The sequence below is a fragment of the Parasteatoda tepidariorum genome, chromosome 12, assembly GCF_982258835.1.
Source record: "Parasteatoda tepidariorum strain Cologne lab strain chromosome 12, Ptep-v5.0, whole genome shotgun sequence".
NCBI classification, from domain to species: domain Eukaryota; kingdom Metazoa; phylum Arthropoda; class Arachnida; order Araneae; family Theridiidae; genus Parasteatoda; species Parasteatoda tepidariorum.
In genome coordinates, this window is record NC_141766.1 from 10529092 (window position 1) to 10551722 (window position 22631).

At 28.7% G+C, this 22631-nt stretch overlaps 1 protein-coding gene across 4 annotated transcripts in view; it reads right to left on the reverse strand.

The window, feature by feature from the left end:
* LOC107452615 (mitochondrial import inner membrane translocase subunit Tim10 B) overlaps positions 1-22631 on the reverse strand; it is a 73930-nt gene that overhangs the window by 6357 nt on the left and 44942 nt on the right. For 2 of the 4 annotated variants that reach the window (XM_043040928.2, XM_016069157.3), the window contains exon 2: positions 4175-4270. In XM_043040928.2, the coding sequence (XP_042896862.1) occupies positions 4175-4270 (96 nt within the window). The other 2 variants (XM_043040930.3, XM_016069151.3) reach the window with 2 other exon arrangements.

A 22631-nucleotide genomic window follows, 5' to 3' on the forward strand; every position in this document is an offset into this window, starting at 1 on the left:
TGCATCTGCAAGGTCATATTGCCTCCCCTTAGACAATATGACCCTTTCTTAAAGCTTAATAGAAAGTACTTATATTTTAAAATTATTAAGATATTTAAAAATATTATTTCTAAATATTTCAGAATTGAATTTATTTAGAAGATGCAAAGTCCATAAGTTCAATAATACAAAATACTTTTTTAATAAGTAACATTTACCAACATCCCTTTTCCAGTTGATATTAATTTTCACCTTGCTTTCTTGATATTAAATTCACCATTTACAAGCTACTTAAGATTCTACCATTCTTTTATTTCACTGTGAGACATTAATGATTGTATGATGAGGAGATTTATTTAAAGAAACTCTAAACGGCACAAATCATAATACCATAAAACACAATCCTGATAATTTCTTTTATTTATTTTATTTCAATGAAAATATTTCCATCCAACAACATTCAATTTCATCTATTTTTATATATAAATCAGAAATCAATCTTTGATCTGCAGCAACATTTCTTCAGCTAGTAATTTATTAAGTTTTCAACTAATTTTTTTTTACATTATTCAATCATCAAGTTCGTGGTCTTCTTTACCTTAATCTATTACTATGGATAACTTGTGTTAATTCTAGTGGTCCATAAAGTTTGTACAGTTCATAGTTATATCTTGTTTTCCCACATTTGCTCTGGACCAAAGATTGTCATGAGAATTTTTCATTCAAACATTCCAGTGAGTAATGTGTGTCCTCATTTGTGTTCCATTTCTCACTTGCAAAGAGTAAAACAGTTGTATCAGTGTCTTACACTAATTTAGCTTTGCCTTGAAACTGATGAGATTAAATTTTAATTGTATGTATTCTTAACCTTAAGAAGTACTTAATATATAGTTATCAATTTCTGGAATAAACACGTTTTATCATTAATTACTGAACTAAGCTACTTAAATTCATCAACATTTTCGAAAGTGTAACCAGTGATCTATTTTGCTTATTATTGTTTTTTATTTTTTTATTCTTTTAATGCAAAACTTCTCCTTCTCCATAAAACTCAGTGATGTGACAGCCCATAGAAGGCTAAAGCCTACTGTGCCCATCTGTTTTCTTGACCTTGGGCTCTGGGGTGCAGGAGCAGATGTTTCGGTCAGGTCGTCAGCCGAACACGGAACCCCCAGCATACCAGCCAACTTTTACGCATTTAGCGTAAAATTTTATTTCTATATTTAAAGTGGTAGTAAATTGTATGCTTTCTATATATTCCTTGCATTTATAATAAACCTTATTTATAATCCTTTTGACCACAACTATTTTTTAAAAAATTAAGAATACGTATAAAGATGTAATTCTCTTGTGGCAGTCCGCATAAGAACTCTCAAATTATAGCGTATGCTTATGCTTAAAATTGTAATTTAAATTCCATGTAACTACCACTGGAAAAAATCACCTTCGAAAGGATTAAAAGTTGACAGGTATGCCCCAGTGTTTAGTTCCCAAGCATGCTTGGTACTCATTTATCGACCCACTGAAGGGATGAAAGGCTAAGTCAACCTTGCCCGTTCCTATGATCGAACCCAGGACCTGGGGCATGGGAGCATGAAGTGCTACTGGGCGTCCTTTCCATGAAGCAAACTCATTTTTAAATCATGTTTTTCCTCATTAAAATTTGTTTCTAACTAATACTCTGCTGAAGAGTAAAATGGAAGAATATGAAGGAAGGCAAAATAAGAAATCAAAAGCAGGCTATAAAATAGAGTATTAGTCTATAGAGGTATTAAACAAGTCAGCAGCATTTTTTTTGCTCTGCAGAATTTAGGAACCGTTGTGACAATAGAGAATGTAGTTTCTACAATATAAAACCCTAATGCACCATTTTTACTCGCCATCTGGTAAACAACATGGACCATTTTATTGTAGTGAATCCTCCAGGATCAGCAAATTCATGTGTTTGGGTGCAAGGGAAAAGTTTCTGTTTATTCTAGTAGCATTTCTGCACCATAGTAAAAAATACTCTGGGAAAACCTGTGCTGTTACTACAAAGAAACCATGGTTCACATCTGTGTATAGATAGCATGAATTTTACTGATAGTTATGGTGTGGTTAGTCTGATTTTTATGGATTTGTGCTTATTCTAGGATTTTGATTAGGAGGATTTTATGCCCATTGTATAGCAATTACACAACTAATGACTCTGCTGTCAGAAAAATTTTGCGGCAACATGAGCTGCACATTAAGTCTAATGTAGAATGCTGCACCATCCTGTGTAAATATTATCAAATCAAGACATCCTCTTTGCTACAGTTGTAAAGCCACAAAGTTTTGTAGCACTTCAGCATACCTATTACTAGTAATGGCTCCAGTCACTGATCAACTTTTAGGAATTTCCACATAAAATTAAGGACAAATGATAAAATATGCAAACAAGAACAGCTTAAAAGTGGCAGTTGTGTGAGTTAACACCACTGTTCAAATAAGAGTGTATTTCAATAAAATCTGCCATGATCATATATTATCAAGTTCTATTCAAGATAAAAATCTCAATAAAAAAAATTAATCAGGTGGCCACATCCAAGGAGCAATTCTTGAAGAGAATAGATATTATATAGGTAAAACTTCAACATCTGACGCAGAATCTTCTACATCGTTGAATCTAGGATCTATGCCTTCTGGAAGCACTGGTACCCTCCCTGCACACTTGCTGCCTCCAATTTAACAACAGCCATTGCTGAATATTCTGAATATTACTGAGTAACTTTGTGCCCCTTGTCTGGTTGCTGTATTAGAGTTTCTGTAATTTTAAATTGTTGAATAATGTTTCATAAATTTGCAATGCTAACCAGTTCTTTTCTCGATCATCCCTAAAATTCGTGCAAGGTAGCATTGTCACTCTTCTGCTGATAATAAAGTTTGACTAATAAAGCATAGTACGCATAACTAAGCATAGCAACTCTGAATGATAAATATTCTCTTGGTCTTTCCTTTTATATTCATGAGCGTTACGTAGAACATAATTATGGAAATTAATATATCTTATTTGGTAAACAGCAACAAAATGTCCCGGTTGGTGACTTTTGAGAACATTTTTTAAGAAATTGAAATCTCATGGTTAAAACCTCGTATATGGGTAAGCACTCATCAAATATAGTTATATTTTATTCAACAATACTTTGCATGCTGGAGAGCTCTGAATAGTTTAAGTTATCTAATGCCCCAAACAACAGAATATTTTTTAAAAATTTATATTGACCTGAGCATTAATCAGTTACGCTGACTAGAGCATTAAAAAGTTAATATTGAAATATTTGCTAATCTCACCACTGTTCCACATTCTATCAATGACCTTTTTTTCATAAAAATTATTTATTAAGATATCAAATCAATGCAATCTTTCAAAGCATTTTACTCAAAACTTGATTTTAAATTGATGATAAAGATATTTTCCATCTAATTAAACAGATTTTTTAGAGAAGAAACTCTTTATTTCTATTAGAAAAAAATTCAGTTTTTTGTTGGACTTCTCAATTATCTATTTTAATAATTTATTTATTTGCAGTTTCTCAACTAGTGTCCAAAAATCCTTATATTTTCAATAAAAGAAAATTCAGGAGAAAAAAAATCAACTATATGATGTACCGATTATTTAAAAACCATTAGCGACTATAAATAAAGTGAAATAATTGTCACAATAAAATACAGAATATCACATTTTAAAAACAAAAATGTATTTTAAAGTTTGAGAAGATTTGTTCAAAATCTAAGATGTGTCAAAGTATGTGTCAAAGGAATGCTCACTACAGCTTTGGTTTAATAAAAGATAAAAAAAAAATAATAATGTAATTGTATCAGTAAAGCAATAATTAAAAAAAAACAATATTTTATGTCTAAAAAAATGAAATTGAAACAAAAAATTAACATTGAAGATAAAACATTTATAAAATAAATACCTTTTAAGCATATTTCGTACAATAAGTTTTATTTAAGTGTACCAAGCAACATTCAAAAATGATTTGAATCCTATCACTCTTCAATTTACAACATACCAATCGAGACACATAAATTTGTTCAAACCATTCAATAAATATAAAGAAAGAAAAATCACTACATATATGGTATAGTATGTAAAAAAATCATCTTTCAACCTGCTTGCTTTTATTTATTAACATTGCAATGAGAGTTAAAATGAATAATAAAAACTTACCTCAGTTGGTGTCAACTGACGACCATTAAAATTTTCAATACATTGATTAAAACAGGTTTCAGCCATTTTGTTGTAAATGTATAAGAAATCTTTCATCTAAAAATTAAATAACAATATTAAAACAGTGCTGTTTTACTTAAAATAATATTAGTAAATAAAAATACTGAAATACAACAAGCTATTGAGTAGTTTTAATTTAAGGCCCTATCTGAATAATGGACCAAGTCACCTATTGCTTCTTTTTAGTGCCAAATAGATAGGCAAATAATGAAAAAAATACATTCATTTCATTTAAGGCTCTGTATCTCAAAATAAACAAAGATGAAATTATAACACTATTCAAATAAGACCCTTAATTAATATGTATATTAATGATATCCAATCATAATGCTATACTCACAAGTGAAATATTTTAATAATCAAATTACTACTAATACTAAAGATCATGGTTGGCAAAGATTAGAGCATGATAGTAAAAACTATGACTTTTATCATCCTGTCCAAAACTATCAAAAACCCTTTTATCAACTGTCAGAAACTCTTCTGTCTGTATTTGAAGATAATTTATTCAGATTTAATCGAATTTTATTTTAAGCAATGCCTAAAGAGTGAGAAATAAAAAATAAATAATAAAATACAAAATTAATAGCTTATTCAAATTAAACTATTATTAAATTCGAATCCGTGTCCGCATAATTTCCCATCTTTTATTCACGCAATATTTTAATTATCAAATTACTGCAAATACTGAAGATCAAGGTTAGTAAGGATTAGAAGATGGTGGTAAAAACCATTGCTTTCATCGTCCTGTCCAAAACTATCAAAAACAGTCCAAAATTGTTCTGTTTGTATTTGAAGACAATTTACTCAAATTAAAGATCAGATTTAATCGAAGTTTCTTTTAAGCAATGCTGAAAGAGAGAGAAATTAAAAATAAATAATAAAATATAAAATTAATAGCTTATTCATCAAATTATAAAATTTGGATTCATGTCTGTAAAAATATTTAATGATAAACGTTGTATTGAAATAATTTTCCGACATATTTATAAATTTAATTTACTTTCAGATAAAAGATATCTATTTTAAATCGATCAGTATCACACATCGACATTCAATGTGAATAAGACTTTTCCCCTTTCTTTCTAGATAATTAATTTTAAATTATTCAACTGAGTACTTTTAGAAAACAATTTTTACCCTTTGTATTTCATGCTTTCTCTTTTTGGGTAATAATATGTTTGTCAAATTCAAAATGTTTCAGCCAACCCAAACCGCAGATAGAAACAACATTGGCATTTGGCATCATTACAACATACCAATTTACAAGGTTAGAGGCAAACTCCGAAAATTCATTTCGAGAAAAGAACACTTTCAAGTTTTGCATCTAAATCATTATTTCATTTTTCATTACTATGCATCTCTTAGTTTTGCCTCAATTCTAAACATAAAACAGAAGAAAACAAATTTCTCATATTTTTTTATCAATATATACTTAAATATAATTAGATTTCGTTTTTTTTTCTTTTTCAAAGTATTGCAATTCTTTATCAGTGCATTTATTGACTAGAACAAATCTCAATATACCATAGTAAATAGTTGTTTTTAAACTCTGTCTTATACTGTCCATATCTAGAAACAGTAGTGTTATTTTTGGGGAACAATTTAAAAAATGACTATAACCAACCAAGAAGGTTTATAACTGACTATAAAAAAAGGAATAATTTAATATTAATATCTATTAAACTAATTAAAATTCTATTATTAATTGGGGATCTGGCCTTTAAAAAACATACTAAGGATGTAAGGATAAAAGAAAAAAAATAGCTGTTTTGTTCATGAACTTAAACACAAAACTAAATAAACTATTAATAAAGTTTAAGCATATTATTTGAGTTTATGTAATATATCCATGGTTGGCAAGTTTTTGATAATTGATGGTTTTATCTAATTTGGTTTTAACCATCATGTTAAAAATCTCTTTTGACATAATTTTTGACAATTGTGGAAAATATAAATTTTAGTGTGGAAAGTTATTATTAGCTATTATGAATATATAATAATTTTAAATAAAAAGTAGATGTAAAATTTCAATTGATTGATCTATTATATTCTTTAATCATTTTAAAAATAAACCCTTTTTCTACTGTCAAATAATCAAAATGTTGATGAAAAAATCATATTCTATTAAAAAATATATTAATTGTCAAACATACTAATTAAATTAAAACTATAAAAACATACTAAAATTTATATGTATTAGTAAATTTATTCAAATAACTGAATTTAATATTGTCAATAACTTAATTAAACATTTGAATTGATTGAAAAAATTAATAACAGATTTGAACAAATATTTATATTTTTAGGAAAATAATATTATTTTACTCATCAGGAAACAGATATCATAATTTATAGATAATGCTCATGTACAGTGCGCCAAAAACAAAAACATACCACTCTGAATAACTTCTGATCTAATGATCGAATCTTCACATACTAGGACTCAATCTTAATGATTTGAGGTGGTGATGTCAAATATGCAAATTATTCAGTGCAGACAATATTTTAAGTTACAAAATCAGACAAAAAATTTTCAATTATTATTAAATCAAATAATAAAAAATAAAAAAAATATTTACCAAAATGTATTTTTGCATGGAATTATCTTTGGATAAAAAAAATTTAATAATTGCGTGGAAAATTTTTTAAATTCACTTAAAAAATTCTCGAGATATGGTGAAATACGCAAAGAGTAAAATTAACGTTAAGAGGTTCAATCTTTGGATCACCCTCCTGACCAAACTATTAGGACCATTTTTCCCAGATTGCGGCTACCCCTATATTTTGGGGGGTCAGACATCCATGTTTGATGAAGAAAAAAAGGCATGTTTATTCAGAGAAGATGCGTTTTTGTGTCTGATGTCATAACTTAAAATATCATCCGCACTAAATAATTAGCATATTTGAAGTTACACCCTCAAACCATTAAGAGTGAGTTCTAGAACTTGAAGATACAATCATTAGACCAAAAGTTATTCAGGGTGAACCTTTTTTTTGGTTCATTGTACATATAAACATAACAGCAAATATTGAGAATCCAAAAGAAATTTACAAATTGAGATGACATAATTATTGACAGCTACTTCAGTTTTACTGAGCCGTAAATCATAACATATAAGAATTAAAATCAATATTTATAACGATAGCAATTAACAGCTCATGGTTATTATATGTAATATAAAGTGACAAGTTATATTATAATGTATCAAACATTAATGATTTTAAAGTAGAAATAGTACCATATTTTTTGAAAAAGTGGCTAATAGTTTCAAATATTTAGGATAAATTTTTTTATACATGATATGTAATATAAATTATTATTGCAGTAATTATAAAGAAAGTATTGCGCCTGACTTAAACAGTTAATAAATAGTGATTAAACTAATAAGATATCGCCAATGACAGGAAGGAAAAAAACTTGTCTTAGACTTTTGACAGTTTTTGTCAGTTTATTACATGTCATATCAAAAACCAGTTTTTGATGTCAAAAACATAACCCAGACTCTACCTGTGTGCAAGGAGCTTTAATTCTGTAGAAGATAAATAAAAGCAAGCTCTTTTTAAATTATTCATTAGAAAAATATGTATATTTGATTTAGTGATCTTATTCATTTTTGTCAGAAACTCTAACTACACTTAAGTATTGATATCAGGCTTTTAAGGGAAAACAGAAGTTAAAAAAAGAAATTGACCATCACAAATAAAAATCCATTTGTAATGGGTTTTTATTCAAGAGATTTTTTATATACTTTCTATTTGTGTTTTATTTTTAACATATTGCATTACAATGTTAACCAATTGATACACGAACGTAAACAAGTGCAAACTGGTTTCAGTCGCATAAAAACAATGAAGCTGTATAGTATCACCTGATAGTTAAGATTTTGCATAGAATCTTAGAGTGTGTCTAATAATTTGGTCACGAACTGTAATCATGTAAGGCAAAATTGGAAATAATACAATATGATTGTATTGAGGAGTGTATTGTTGGAATGTATAAGCACTTACAATTAGCGAAGTAAAAAATATGTATATAAATCTTAATCTAAAGATTTGTTTAAACCACAATTTATAATTACTTAAACATTCAACATATTGCAGTACTGTCAATAGCACCATCTATTGAAGAATAAGAAAATTATTTTTGCCATCAGCGGATATTTAATCACCAAAATTTTTTGTTAAAAATTTCTTCAACAAATAAGGAGAAATTTGAGAATATACGGGTACACAGGAGACAGATGTAAAATACAGGAGTCTTCGTTAAAGAACAGGAGACTTAGCAGGTATGCGACATTATGTTCTGCTAATTTTATTATCTTCATCTACATCTCATTGCTCATTACGGTGTCATATTTATTTTATAAGTATAATTTGTTTAAGAAGTTATCATATGATTATTACACAAATCTTTCGTGTTTAAAGAATGCTATCCCGTGGAAGAAACTTTTCATGGGAAATTTTGTTTCATCTCCATTAATATTTTAAAAATTTAGAAAAAAGTGAGTTAAGGTAAACTTAGGGTAAACAATGAAATTTCAAATACTGAAAAAAAAATTTCAAATTATAACAGAATTGCTTCCTCACAGCGTAATCTTGCCTAATCCTACCATAATTTGTATAATTCAAGATTTACCTGAACTCATTATTTCTGAACTCACTATTTCTGAACATTTACCTGAACTCATTATTCTTTAAATTTCTTATGTAGATGGAGAAAATTTGCCATGAAGGATTGCTCCTGCATAGTGACCTCTTAATAGCTAAATAACAGTTTCTGATCCAGTTTTAAGTATTTAATTCTGATTTACTTCAATACCTTTGTAAAAATAATTATGAAATAGAATTGCTTATGTAACAGTTGAAATGAACTAGAATATTTGTGTCTCTGTAGAGTTATTTACTATTGCATTTCTCTACCTATTACTTCACTGAAGAATGACAAACACGCATTTAAGTTTATGTCAAAAAGGCTATCAAAAGATTATGCATTATAAAATTTATATTGAACGTCTTTGTTATAGAAATTAAATCCTTCATTTATGTTGATAAAATATTAAACATTAAGTGCGTCATTTGTCCCTGGCCAAATTATTAGACGCACTATAAGAGTCTATGTAAAATCTTAATTACCAGGTGATACTATACAGCTTTAATGTTTTTATGCAACTGAAACCAGTTTGCCCTTGTTTTCAAAGACTAATTTTTAAAAAATATTTTTTTGTCCATTAAAAGAAGCAGGTAAAACAAAAAAATATTTTTTTTTAAATAAGTCTTTGAAAACATTAGAATTAATCCATCACGAAAGAGTCATTTTCTCACAGTGAGGGAATGAAAAAATAAGCATTGTTTGCTTTTGAAGTTTATACTCAGGAATGAATTAAAATAACAGATACTCTTAAACTATCCCATAAAAAGAAAACTAGAACACTTATTAGTATACACTTTTGGAAAATAAATTAGCTTTATCAATTATAAAAGTGCTCTTTTCTCAAACAAAGGGAATGAAAAAAATAAGCATTATTTGCTTTTGAAGGTTATTCCCATAAATAAAGTTAATATATCTATATATATTCAACTGGCCCATCAGAGGAAATTAAAACACCTATCAATACATTTTTAGAATATAAATAAACCTCATAAATTGAAATGATTGAGAATGCCAGGGAGAATTCCATATCGTGATCTGTGGCAGAACAATCGCCAAGTTGTCTTGGAAACTTCCAGACAGAGGCCCGCGAGAAACTAAAAAAAAACATCACAGAAAGGGATCAACTCGAGTACATGTAGACTTAGATTACTTCTAGATGTAGGAAACATGTAGATGTTTGCCCATGGGTGGCCAACCCATGGGGAAACATCTACATGTTTCTTTTTTTAAATTTGCAAGTTTAAAATCTATTTGGCACCTCGGAGATTGTAGTTGGAGCAACAGATCACGATACGGAAATATCCCCGAGAATGACACAATAATTCGTTAGTATGGCAACAAAATAAAATTAGATCTAATATCAATCATCAAAATGGAAAAACTTTTTCTCATGATTTCAACTCATAGAAAAAAGAAATGTCACAGGTATTAAATGTAATATAGAACTATGTTCACTTTTCGATTTTACAAATTCTGCACAGTAATATAAAATTATTTCTAAAATGAGATCACTTCATAACAGCATCAACACATTAACTAAATTTAAGTATTTTCCTACTTTGTTAACCGCATGATCATCAGCTTCCATTTTTATAGTCTTATTAAAACAGGAATAAATTTAAAGTGATCCCATTTAAAATAGACAGAAAACAAAAATCTTTCTAAAATTGAATTATCTTTCAAAATTAGTAGGAAGAATTCAAATACAAATTGTTCAAAGCCGACTTCCAGATATAATTAACTGACAATATATATCACAATTGAATTCAACAAAAAAGTAAAACGTTTTTTTTTCCTTCACGATATAAACAAACAGCTTTGGGTGATTGTGATTGATGAGATTGATACCTCACTTTTGGCAGCCTATTTCTGCTGCGTGAAAGATCTTTTTAGCTTCAAAATTCGTGAACCTCTTCGGTGACTGATCTCACCCAGTAACTGAAATGACCATTCTCACTGAATAAAAAAAATCCGAAGTTAAATATTTTTATCAGCGAAACCCTATGAATGGTGTTTTCTACACTATACCGTCCATACTTCCGGGTTACTGTCTCCGGTGTATTTTAAAGCCATTGGGGTCACAACGTGATCATTGTGTTTTGAGATTCTTGCACACGTGGTATTTGATTACTTATTACTTGTGGTTACAATGTTAACAATACTTGTGTTAACAATGATAAAGGTGCTAACACTAACGTAAGATGGTACACATCTAGCAGCAAGAACAAACAGTAATTAACAAATGAAAAGAGGCCAAATCAGGACAGCCATAAAAGCGAGTTAATTAAAATGTAGCAACCATGCCATCTATCTTAGCATTATATCTATCAATAACTAAAACAAATTTTCACTTCAAACTCACCAGAATTACATAATAACATTAATATCTAATGAAATACGGCAGATTTGAGCTCAGAAATTATCTAATTTATTTCTTTTACTGAAAACCAAATTATCCGTTTGAAAATATCGCCTCGCAGAATAAGTTGTAATAAGCAGTTGCAAACTTTCTAACCGGAACTAGAGCAGGTATCGAGCTCAGGATTGTTATTGCTTACATTTATATTGAAATCACCATCCATCAGCAAGTTCCCATTCTTACGCAAAAAGCTAAGAAGCAATGTGAACGGTCACTGTTTGTTCGAATCTCGCTGAAATCCAGGATGCATTTTTAGATAGGTATTAGGTCCCTACGTATCTACCATTTTTAGAATGTCCTGTTTTACCAATTTCTGAAAAAATTGAAACTTTTTAAAAAACGATAATTTTATTAAACGTATATTTGCAATAACTGCCATTCAATATTATTTAAATGTCCTTCATTATTTGTTTTTTTTTTAAATAAATGATATATTAATGTTGTTGTATATTTATGCAAAACCATTCGAAATAAATTATAATGTATTGCCTTTAAAGTTGTTTTGTACATTTTTATTTATTTATTCATTATTATAATAATAAATAAAAAATAATACATTATTTTTTATTTATTTATTTTGTATCTTACTAAGTGAGTCTATATTTGATGTCAACTTGAAAAGAGGTTGTGATTTTTATTTTTTTTTTCGGACTAAATAATATTTTTGAATGCGGTTGAAGAAAATGGTTTGATTCTGCGATGAGATGATTTGAAAGAGCATGAAAAATGAGAATTTAACGAGGCAAATTTATTAATATTTATTTAAACATAATGAATAATATATATATTTAAAGAGTGGAGAGAATATAGCGTTAATTTTCTTTGAGTATGTGAATTTTGTTGGTTTATGAAAAAAATGCGATGGGAAAAAAGATACTCCTCTATTTGTCTTCAATCAGTAGATGTTTTCTAACCGAAAGTGTTAGAGCGAGTATATTACCAATGCTACAAGTGTTTAAAACTAAAGAACGTGTGAGAGGTGGAGTTATCGACAATGCCAACCTTCATCTATCACAAGGAACCTCAAGGCTGAATCAAGTTAGCATGTCTTATATACCAATGAATTGATGCTTAATTTTCGCAGTGGTAGTTACGCCACAAAACTCCCCCACCAGAATTTTATCTGGGATAGAATTCGATGAACGGATACCACTAGTTGCTGTACTTGTGAAAAACCGGGAGAGCTGGATTAAGGTCCCCGGGTTTTTTGAGTGCTGAATGGGAGAGGTGTATTAACATCACGGTCGTAGTCGCTCCTGTGTTGCATTTAGCAGTCGAGTGTATGCAGGCTGACGTTGTGTATGATCGAGACAAGACTGAGTAGCAACAGAGTGAGGAGGTGGATAACGTCGCAGACACAAGTAGCAAGTCAACTGCTCAATGTGAACCATTCGTCGAAGTAGGCGTTACCAGATCGAAGTGGGTGTTACTGTCAAGATAGGCGAGATCATATCACGTCCACAAGTCACCAAGGTGGGGGGAGGAGTCATCGACAATGCCAAACTTCATCTATCAAAAGGTACCCCAAGATTCAATCAAGTTTGCATGTCTTATATACCAGTGAATTGATGTTTAATTTTCGTATTGGTAGTTATGCCATAAATCATACCTGCCAACTTTCGAGGATGATTTTCCCCAGTGGTAGTAAAATGGAATTTAAATTATAATTTTGGACAGAAACATACACAGTATATTGAACTAGCTTACGCGGTCTGATTGAATGTTATTACATATTAGTATATACGATTAATTTTTTTTAAAAATAGTGGTGGATCAAAAAGATTATAAATTAAGTTTATAAATGCAATGAAGCATACATTTTACTACCACTTTAAATACAGAAATAAAATTTTACGCCAAATGCGTAAAAGTTGGCAGGTATGCATAAATGGATGGCATTTTACGAAAATACCTAGAAATATTTATATAACGTTTTTTTTTGTTTCTTTTTTTTTCAATTAAATTAATTTTGCCAACAAAAAAAAAACTGTAAATGAAACAAAAGCTAAAAAATTTTTTATGAGTGAATGCCTTATGAAATTTTTTTAATAATGTTTTACCAAGCTAAATTTACATAAAAATGGATTAATATTTTCCAGTAATATCAGTAAAAAATAAATTAAGAAATCTTTATTGTAGGATGTGGAATAATTTTTCCATCATATCAAAATATATAAAAATGCTCCCAGAACTGGATCGGTGAATTTTCTGTTTAAAAGAACACAATTCTTATTAACCTTATTTAATAAAAGTTAAAAAAATAGAAAATTGCAATGGATGTTCTGCTCAGTATCGCCCCGGTCACTAGAACGGCAGATTATTTCTGCATATTACTTTTCTTCAATAAGTTTTCTTTTTAAAAAACAAAAAAAAAAAAAAAAAAAACAATTGAGGGGAAATTGCTGAGAATCCCTTTTAAAATATCTCTGAATTCGTTTACAATAAAAATTAAAAAGCTGAATCGAGAGAACTCCGAAAGGAAAAAAAGAAATTTAAGACTTTTTTGTCCCCTGTTATTCGAAAACAGCATTAGCTATATAGGAATTGACTTCATTTTTGAGTACCATTCTATTGAATTCAAGTTAAGTTTTGACAACGTAACATTTTTGGATAATATTTTTAAGGACCTTATTATATTAGCAAAATTTTCTACTTGAATGTTAGATTCAGCAGAATTTTTACAAAAAGAATAATTTTCTGGCTGTGTTGAGGTTGCAGATAAATTTGGATTTATGAAGATAATGCTGCAAATTCACTCCTTAATTTCTGCTTTCGGGAGTTGCACTACTCTTTAGCCCCTTGAACTCCAAATCAGCTCACAGTTACGAAATATTTCAAATGTTTTGAGAAAAGTGTATATCAGGAACGAGATACAGTTTGGACGTTATTCCATTCTAAGAGATAATGTCAGATTGATATGCAAATTAGCTAGAAGTAAGAAAACCGAAATTTTTTAAAGAAATTTTCTAATAAAAATATTAATTTAAAAAAATATTTACATTTTCTGTATAACATTACATTTTTGCTATTACATTACTTTCTTTGGTTATGAATGTATCTCAATTGTGACTTGGGTTATCACTTCTTCAAAAGCACCTATTTCCTGATTCCTTCTAACCTCCTTTTTAATTGAAATCTTTATTCAATGATCCTTTTATTTCCTGATCCCTTTATTTCTTGATACACTTATTTCCTGTAACTTTTTTTTCGTGATTCCCTTATTTCCTGATACTCATATTTTCTGGAGCCCTTATTTTTCAATCCTCTTTATTTCCTGATCCCCTTGTTTCCTGATACCCTTACTTCCTGATCCTCCTATTTTTCTGATACCCTTACTTCTTGATATCGTTATTTCCTGATTTTCCAATGAAAGTTAGGCACATTAGCATCTGAGCCCTTCCTTTTGAACAGAGGAGGACACCGAAATTTTTAATAACCTTATTTTTTCTTAAATTAAAAAAAATTTCAATGATTACTCTGTTAAGTCTTACTCCTTAACTCCTTGAATTCCCCCAAATCAATTTGCAGTTACGAAATATTGATGGTATGCATAAAAATATGTATAGCATGAACGAGACATAGTTTGGATATTATTCCATCCTAAGCTAAAAGATAAAATATCGATTTGTATACAAATTACCTGAAAGTATTGAAATCAACTTTTATTAAAGAAATTTTCTTCAGAAATATTTATTTACAAATATCGAAAGTTACATTTCCACTACAGATCCATTACAATTATGATATACTTATTTCATGACCCCTTTATTTCCTATCGCTTTTACTTACTGACCCCTTTATTCCCTGATTCTCCTCTTTACTAATCCCTTTACTTCCGGATCCCCCAATTTCATGATAGCCTTAATTTCTTAACCTTTTTAGTAACTGATCCTTTTATTCCCTGATCACCTTATATACTAATCCTTTATTTATTGATACCCTTATTTCCTGATCCTATTTTTCTTTGGTCTCTGTTTTCCGGTCCCCTTATTTCCTGACATATTTATTTCCTTATCTCCTTATTTCCTGATGTCCTTATTTCCTATTCTCCTTATTTTCTGATCTCCTTATTTCCTGATCGTTATTTCCTTATCCCCATACTTTCTAATCCCCTTTTCCATTAGATCCTGATCTCCTTAATTCCGTGTACCCTTAATTACTGATTCCCCTCTTTCCTGGTCCCATTATTTCCTGGTTCATTTATTCAATGATCCCCTTGATTCTCAACCACATTATTTCTATAAAGTCTTAAAATTTGAACTGGGGTTCTGAAAGTAGAAGAAAAAGAATTTTTTTTAAATCAGAACCCCTGAAAAATTAATTTTATTTCCAAAATTAATTTATGAAAACTATCTGTAAATAGCTGATGAAGGGGTGTCGAGAAAGATATAGGATTTATTTTCTTCAAGATTTATTTCATACGTTGTTGCGCAGTGTTCCGTTGTTGCACATCACGTTGTTATACAGTGAGAATAACCCATTAGCTTGTTAAAGATCTGAAAGAGTTTACGTTATGTTTTTCTTGAATTTTTGTATACCATTGAATTTTTTTAACAACTTATTCGATATATTAAGCAATACAACTACATTTATGTATTAAACAAAATTCAACATTCGGTCAAAAATGATCAAATTTAAATTTTTAATCGATGAAATTTGATTTATTTATTCATTTATTTTTTTGTTAATAATGAGAAAAAAACTCCGAAAATAGATATGCTTTTAAATTTCAATTACGTACAAATATTTTTATTTAAAAATAATTTTAAAGAAATAGAATGAAAGCCCGTTATAACGAAATGTCCCACTAGCAGTTTGAAAGCTGGAACTGCAGTTGTACCGAACTTGACGTTATAAGCAAATACATTTATTGAGTGTTAAAGTAGCTTTAAACAAGGCTACAGTATAGTAGCTTGTAACAGCTTTTAACGTAGACTGCATTGAATGTGATAGGAAATAACGGAGCATGATTGATCAACAAAAGACTCATTGTTTTGAAATTTATGGAAGAATTGAAAAATATAATAGAATAATTTTCTTTCGTAGCAAAACAAACAAAAAAAAAATAGCTAAACCGGTTGTTCACCATACGTGTTAAGTTTATTTACACAAAAAATCAAGATTGTAAAGAGGCAATAAGGTAGAAGGATGGTTGCTTTTCATTTTGTGTATAGATACCAAAATATAAGCAAAAATTTCATCCATTTTGCCTTTTCCCGAATGATATTTCTCACTTAAATTGCAGAAAAATGTGGTTCCCCACCAAAAAAAGAAAGAAAAAAAAGAAAAGAAAAACAAATATCTCTATAGTTGAAGTTTATTAATTTTTATTTAGTTATAAACACTCAATTTTTGTATTTTTAATATTAGCAAACAGTTGGTGACATTTTTTCAAGTTATTTGTATAGAAGTTTATATTCTCTTGTTTTTTCCGTATTTATGTAAACACATTATGTGACCCAGATACGTAACTTATTTTAGTTTTTTTTCCTTCCACGATTCTAAAAAAAAAAATGGCCGAATTTGTATGCAAAATAAACGACAGATAAAAATTTTGTGATTTTAATAGCACACATTGTCGAACTTTCTTATAACCAACCCTGATTTTAAGAGAGCGCGGATTTAACGTAAAAATCGGAAATGGTTGGCATTAAGTTAAGTTTATTAAAACATGGCTGGCTTTTAACGAGCGAACTGTGGTATAAGCAAGTAATATTTTTTATGATTCATAATTAATTCCACCCCTCCAGCTCAGCTAATCCCTGCATAGAAAAATTTCTTTTTGATGTTTTTTGGCTTCAGGAATCCCTTTTTTGATGTCGACTATGTTTTACGGGTCATGAGTCTTATTCGAAGCATTATCATTGCGAGCAGTGATACAACAAAGAGATAATAACAAAGCTCAAAGCAAATTAACTAAGGCTCTAGTGCGACGTAAATGAATAAGAACAAGAACAAGAAATTAACTAACTTCTTTGAAAGTAAGCAGTACTAAAATTAGAAAATAAAAAAACAGAAAATAATAGTACAGAAAAATAAGAAGTACTGTGGTGAACCACCTTCTCACTAGATGGCGATGAACTCTGCTCGCCAGGTGGCAGTGCAAAACATTTCCCTCAAGGAAATGACCTTTTTATAAGATAGCAACATCTCTTGTGTTCAAACTTTAGTTTCAAGAATCTGGCAACAGCTCAATATAAACATTCATTCGGGCTTGCTGACCGGTGAACACTCACCTTTTTTAAAAAATGCTGCTCTGGTTAATCCTGTCTGTCTTTTACGTTGTAACTTAATATAATTTCTACTTTTTTATTATTATTAAACTGTTGTGATCATTAATTTTATTGAATCAATTTATTTAATATTTTTTATTCTAATCACCACAGATTAGTGACCTACTAAATGAAATTTAAAAGCAACCTTCAATATCTTTCTTCATCGGAGATTCTTCTATAATCATTACTTTAAAATGATTACTATTCAAAATTTCCACTCAAGATTAATAAAATCATCTATTTCTTTTAACGAAATAAAACTTTTTTTAATTTACGGACCACGGCTATAACAACGAGCAAATATTACGGCCCCATCAGCAGTTTATAAGTGATATATATATATATATATATATCTATATCTATATATATATATATATATATATATATCTATATCTATATATATATATATATATATATATCTATATCTATATATATATATATATATATATATATCTATATCTATATATATATATATATCTATATCTATATATATATATATATATATATCTATATATATATATCTATATATATATATATATATCTATATATATATATATATATATATATATATATATATATATATATATATATATATATATATATATATATATATATATATATATATATATATATATATATATATATAATATATATAAAATGATTAAAATGATAATATTTGTAGGATGACGCAAAAATATTTCAGAGCTAAGTCATAATAATTTTTTCCATGATATGGAAAAGTAGAGAATGAATATGATAGACAATAGGTTCGAACCTGTGATCTTTCCATAAACAGTAACGTATATGAACACCTCCGCCAAACTTACTGTGTTGGTAGAAGCATTTACATGTCTCAAAACATATTTTTATAATAAGCGATTTCAGCGACGCCGATGCTAATGAATTCTTGTTTGCTGGACAAATTTAAATGTTATAAAAATGTCCCAGAAATATTTTAGGTATATATAGTCATTTTTGAATAATATATATGACACTTATTTAATCATATGAACTAAATTTTAAATGAATTTCGCCGTGCAAATATATTATAAGAAAATTCACTAACCGCCCAACTAATGGCATTTTCTACCGAATACACTATTTTGCGCTAAAAAGTTCAATTTCAAATCACCGGTTTGTCATGATTTTTTAAAATGTCTATTGGCATATGCAAGAAATATTTTTTAAAAAAATATTTAGTCTGAACCAAGCAAAATCAAGTGTCTATTAGAAAATGCCATGTAACGGATGCTTTACGTTTTTATATAAATACATACATATGTAGTTTTTGCTATGTTTGCAGTGAATTTATATAAATGAGTGGGTGTATTTTTATTATTATAAAAAAGACCCATACATGCCAAGTAATATTTATGGAGCAGTAAGAAAATTTTCTTCGTCCAAATTAAGCATTTCAAGCAACAACATAAAGTTTTCTTTCAATCGACCAATGCAAGGCGACCCTCAATGATGATGACATATCGTAATTTTCGTTCAAAAAGAAACTATATATATATATATATATACACACACACATATATATATATAATAAATAAATAAATACAAGAAAACACGAGGAAAGTTAAGAAAAACAATAAGTTTCATTTATTGCGCATAATATTGCTTGAAAAATTTCCCATCCATGTAATTATACATCTGATTTCGCTACTCGCTTTATAGTCTATGTTTCATACCGTTTTTTCTTTTTCTTTTATTTTCCGTTTTTACATTTTATTTTTACTTATTGTATTCTATTTTATTTGTTGTAATTTTTGCAAAAAAATTTTTTTTGAGTGCTCCTCACACTACTGTATTAATATATTTTGCTTTGGCTATATTGATATAATATCAGAAAGCACTCTCTTTTACGGATATAATCGTGTGGGCTGATGAAAAGATTATATCTTTTTTTCCCCGGTTTTTTTAACTAAAATTTCATCCTTTTTTTTTTAAACTGTTTGTTATTTTTTTACTTATTATTCCCCCCCCTCCTTTTCATATGTCTATAGTTTTTCCTTGTTTTATCTTCACTTTGAACTTATATATATATGTATACATATATAGATAGATTGATAGATACACTACCCTGCAGCAATAATGTAAGAGATAGCCGGCCAGGCGGCCGAGCTGTTAGCGTGCCTGACTGCGAAGCCATAGGCTGCGGGTTCGAATTCCGCTGTGGGCATGGATGATTCTCTCTCTCTTTGTGCTGTCCTCTGTTGTGTGTGTGTATGATGTGTGAATGTGGCCCACCCTATGAACGGGTTTGTGGCAGTGTGGCGTGGGCAATGTTGCTCGCCTCCGTGACTTTGGTTCACAGGTGCCCACTGGGTAACGCGAAATGAGCAACAATTCTGGCATAGTATAGGCAAAGATTCAAATTCAGTGCCTACCATTGGAAAAAAAAAATAATGTAAGAGATACTTTCATTTTTTAATATTTTTTAAAATTTCTCAAGAAATACTTCGAGGATTATGTTGCAACTTTGCGATTTTTCCTATTTATCGATTAAGTTTAAAGGTTTCAGAGGTTTCAGGGACCGACAATAAGTTATGGAAGAAAACAAGTATTTTCGAACACTCTAAGCCGAAAAATCGAACCATAAGCTTGTAACTTGTTCCGATTACTCTGGTTGTTACTTGCAATAACTGCATTAAACTTCATAAACCAAACTTTAAAAATTTATGAAGATACGGACACTTTTATAAAAAATAAATTTTTTTCTTGTTGCGTTTTTATTTTTATGACTTTAAAAATATTTAATAAAATTAAACCAAATTTTTGGAGCAATTAAAATAAAATACAAAATTATTGTTTTAAAATTTGAATAAAAAAACCGTTTAAAACTGAGCAAGTTGTAACAAGAACAACTTTAACAAGAACAACTTGTTTAAGTAGTTCTTTTATACTGCGCATGCGCGGAAAAAATGTGAACAAAAATTTTCATGATTTTGTAGTGAATCGTCTTTTGCAACTAATGTAAAAGTCTGATTTGAATATCTTAAAAATTTAAAGAGTTTTAAGCATTTTCGTAAGTAGTTTTTGCACTTCCTTCAAAAAAAAAAAAAAAGCTCAAAATGATAAGGGGTTTTCCACAAGTATCATTTTGTATCTTGAAGACAAAACCCCTTCAGTGGTGACAAATGATATTATCTTGCAATAATCGTCCGGACACCAAACTGTGATGATGGTATAAGGAAAGAAAACATTCTTTTATGGGGATATCCTCTACGATGTCATTTTTAATAAATCATGTTTAATAGTACAAAATGAAATTTGTGGAAAACCCCTTATCATTTTCAGCTTTGTTTTCAAAATTTTGAAATTTACTTTAAAAAATTGCTTGAAACAACTTTAATTTCAAGATATTCAAATCAGACTTTTTTCATTAGTTGCCAAATACGATTCACTCAAAATTATAAAAAAGAATTTTTTAATTATTTTTGCACATGCGCAATATAAAAAACAACTACTTTAAATAATCATATCTTGAGCAATTTTTAACGAATTGATTCGAAATTTTAAAGCAATAATGCTGTAATTGTCCTTTAATTGTACCAAAAATTTTGTTTGATGTTATTGAATATTTTTAAAGTTATGGTAAAAACGTGAGATAAAAAAGTCTTTTTTTATATAAAAATGTCTATATCTTCACAAATATTTAAGGTAGGCTCATGAAATTTTATGCAGTTATTGCTAATTAAAACCTAAATCGGTATAAAAAATAAGCTTATTTCTTCATATTCCAGTTTAGGGTATCAAAAATACTTGCGTTCTTTCGTAAGCTATTGTCGGTCCTTAAAACTACTGAAAGTTTTTAACTTTATTGCTATGTATGGAAAATTGCATGAACTAATTTCCTCTAAAGTTACAAAATAATCCTTCAAGTATTTCTTGAGAAATTTAAAAAATTGTCAAAAACTGAAAGTGTCTCTTCCGTTATTGCAGGGTAGTGTAGATATAAATGCTGATTCATTCTGTAATACATATCAGAAGATCTATTACATATATACTATATATATATATATATATATATTAAATCTTCTTATACTGTTATCAGCTCTACCGTTTTTTAAGAATAGATTCTTATGAACTCAAATACGGTAATTTACTTTTTAAATAAAAAGATAATTTCAATTTTATCAAAATTTATTATTAGAAACTTTAAGTTAAAAAAATAATTATTTAAAAATTTTTTTTTAAAAAGAATTTCTTTTGTAAACTTTTTTGGCCATATAGTATGTTAATTAAGGAATTTCTTATGAAAAACATTACTAAATCATTATTTCGATTGCTGAGTTTATTTATTGGGATGCAACGATGCAAACATGTATGTCTTACATCTTTTTTCAAATAAAATTAACATTTCACTAAATCAAAAAAATATACATTTAGCATTATTAAATAGAAATTTGACTTTTAATTCAACGTAATTTACATGTTTTATTACATTTATTTATCACATTTCCAATCCGGCACTTCCTTTAATCCGGTACCAAACATTTTCGTCAACCTATTATATAAGAGATTATAAGTACTTTATTTATAATTAAAAATAACCATTTTTAATGACCATTTATGCTATTAAATTCTAACCATTTTAACTTCAACCTTTCCGGAAACTTACGTAACTTTTTCGGAATGACTAATATGTATATCTATTTTAAGCGAACCTAAACCTATAATATATTAGGGGGACAGGAAAGTAATGTCGTTTAAGCGCATTAAATATTCGTTAGTCTTAAAAACCAATTTATTTTTTTCGATTCATTTCGATTCATTTTCGATCCGGCATTGAAATGTTGTTGCTAACGAGGGTGAATACATTATTGATTAAAAATAAAATCTAGATTAAAAATAAAACCTTGATTAAAAATAAAATCTTGATAAAAAATATCAAATTCATCGAAACGACATTACTTTCCGGTCCACCTAACATTTTGCATTAAGTTTGGATAATTTATGTGTGTGCAACATGCACTATACTTGAATTATTTGTTACACATTTTGCTTTAATTTATCCCGTACGGTCAATCTACAGTTTATACA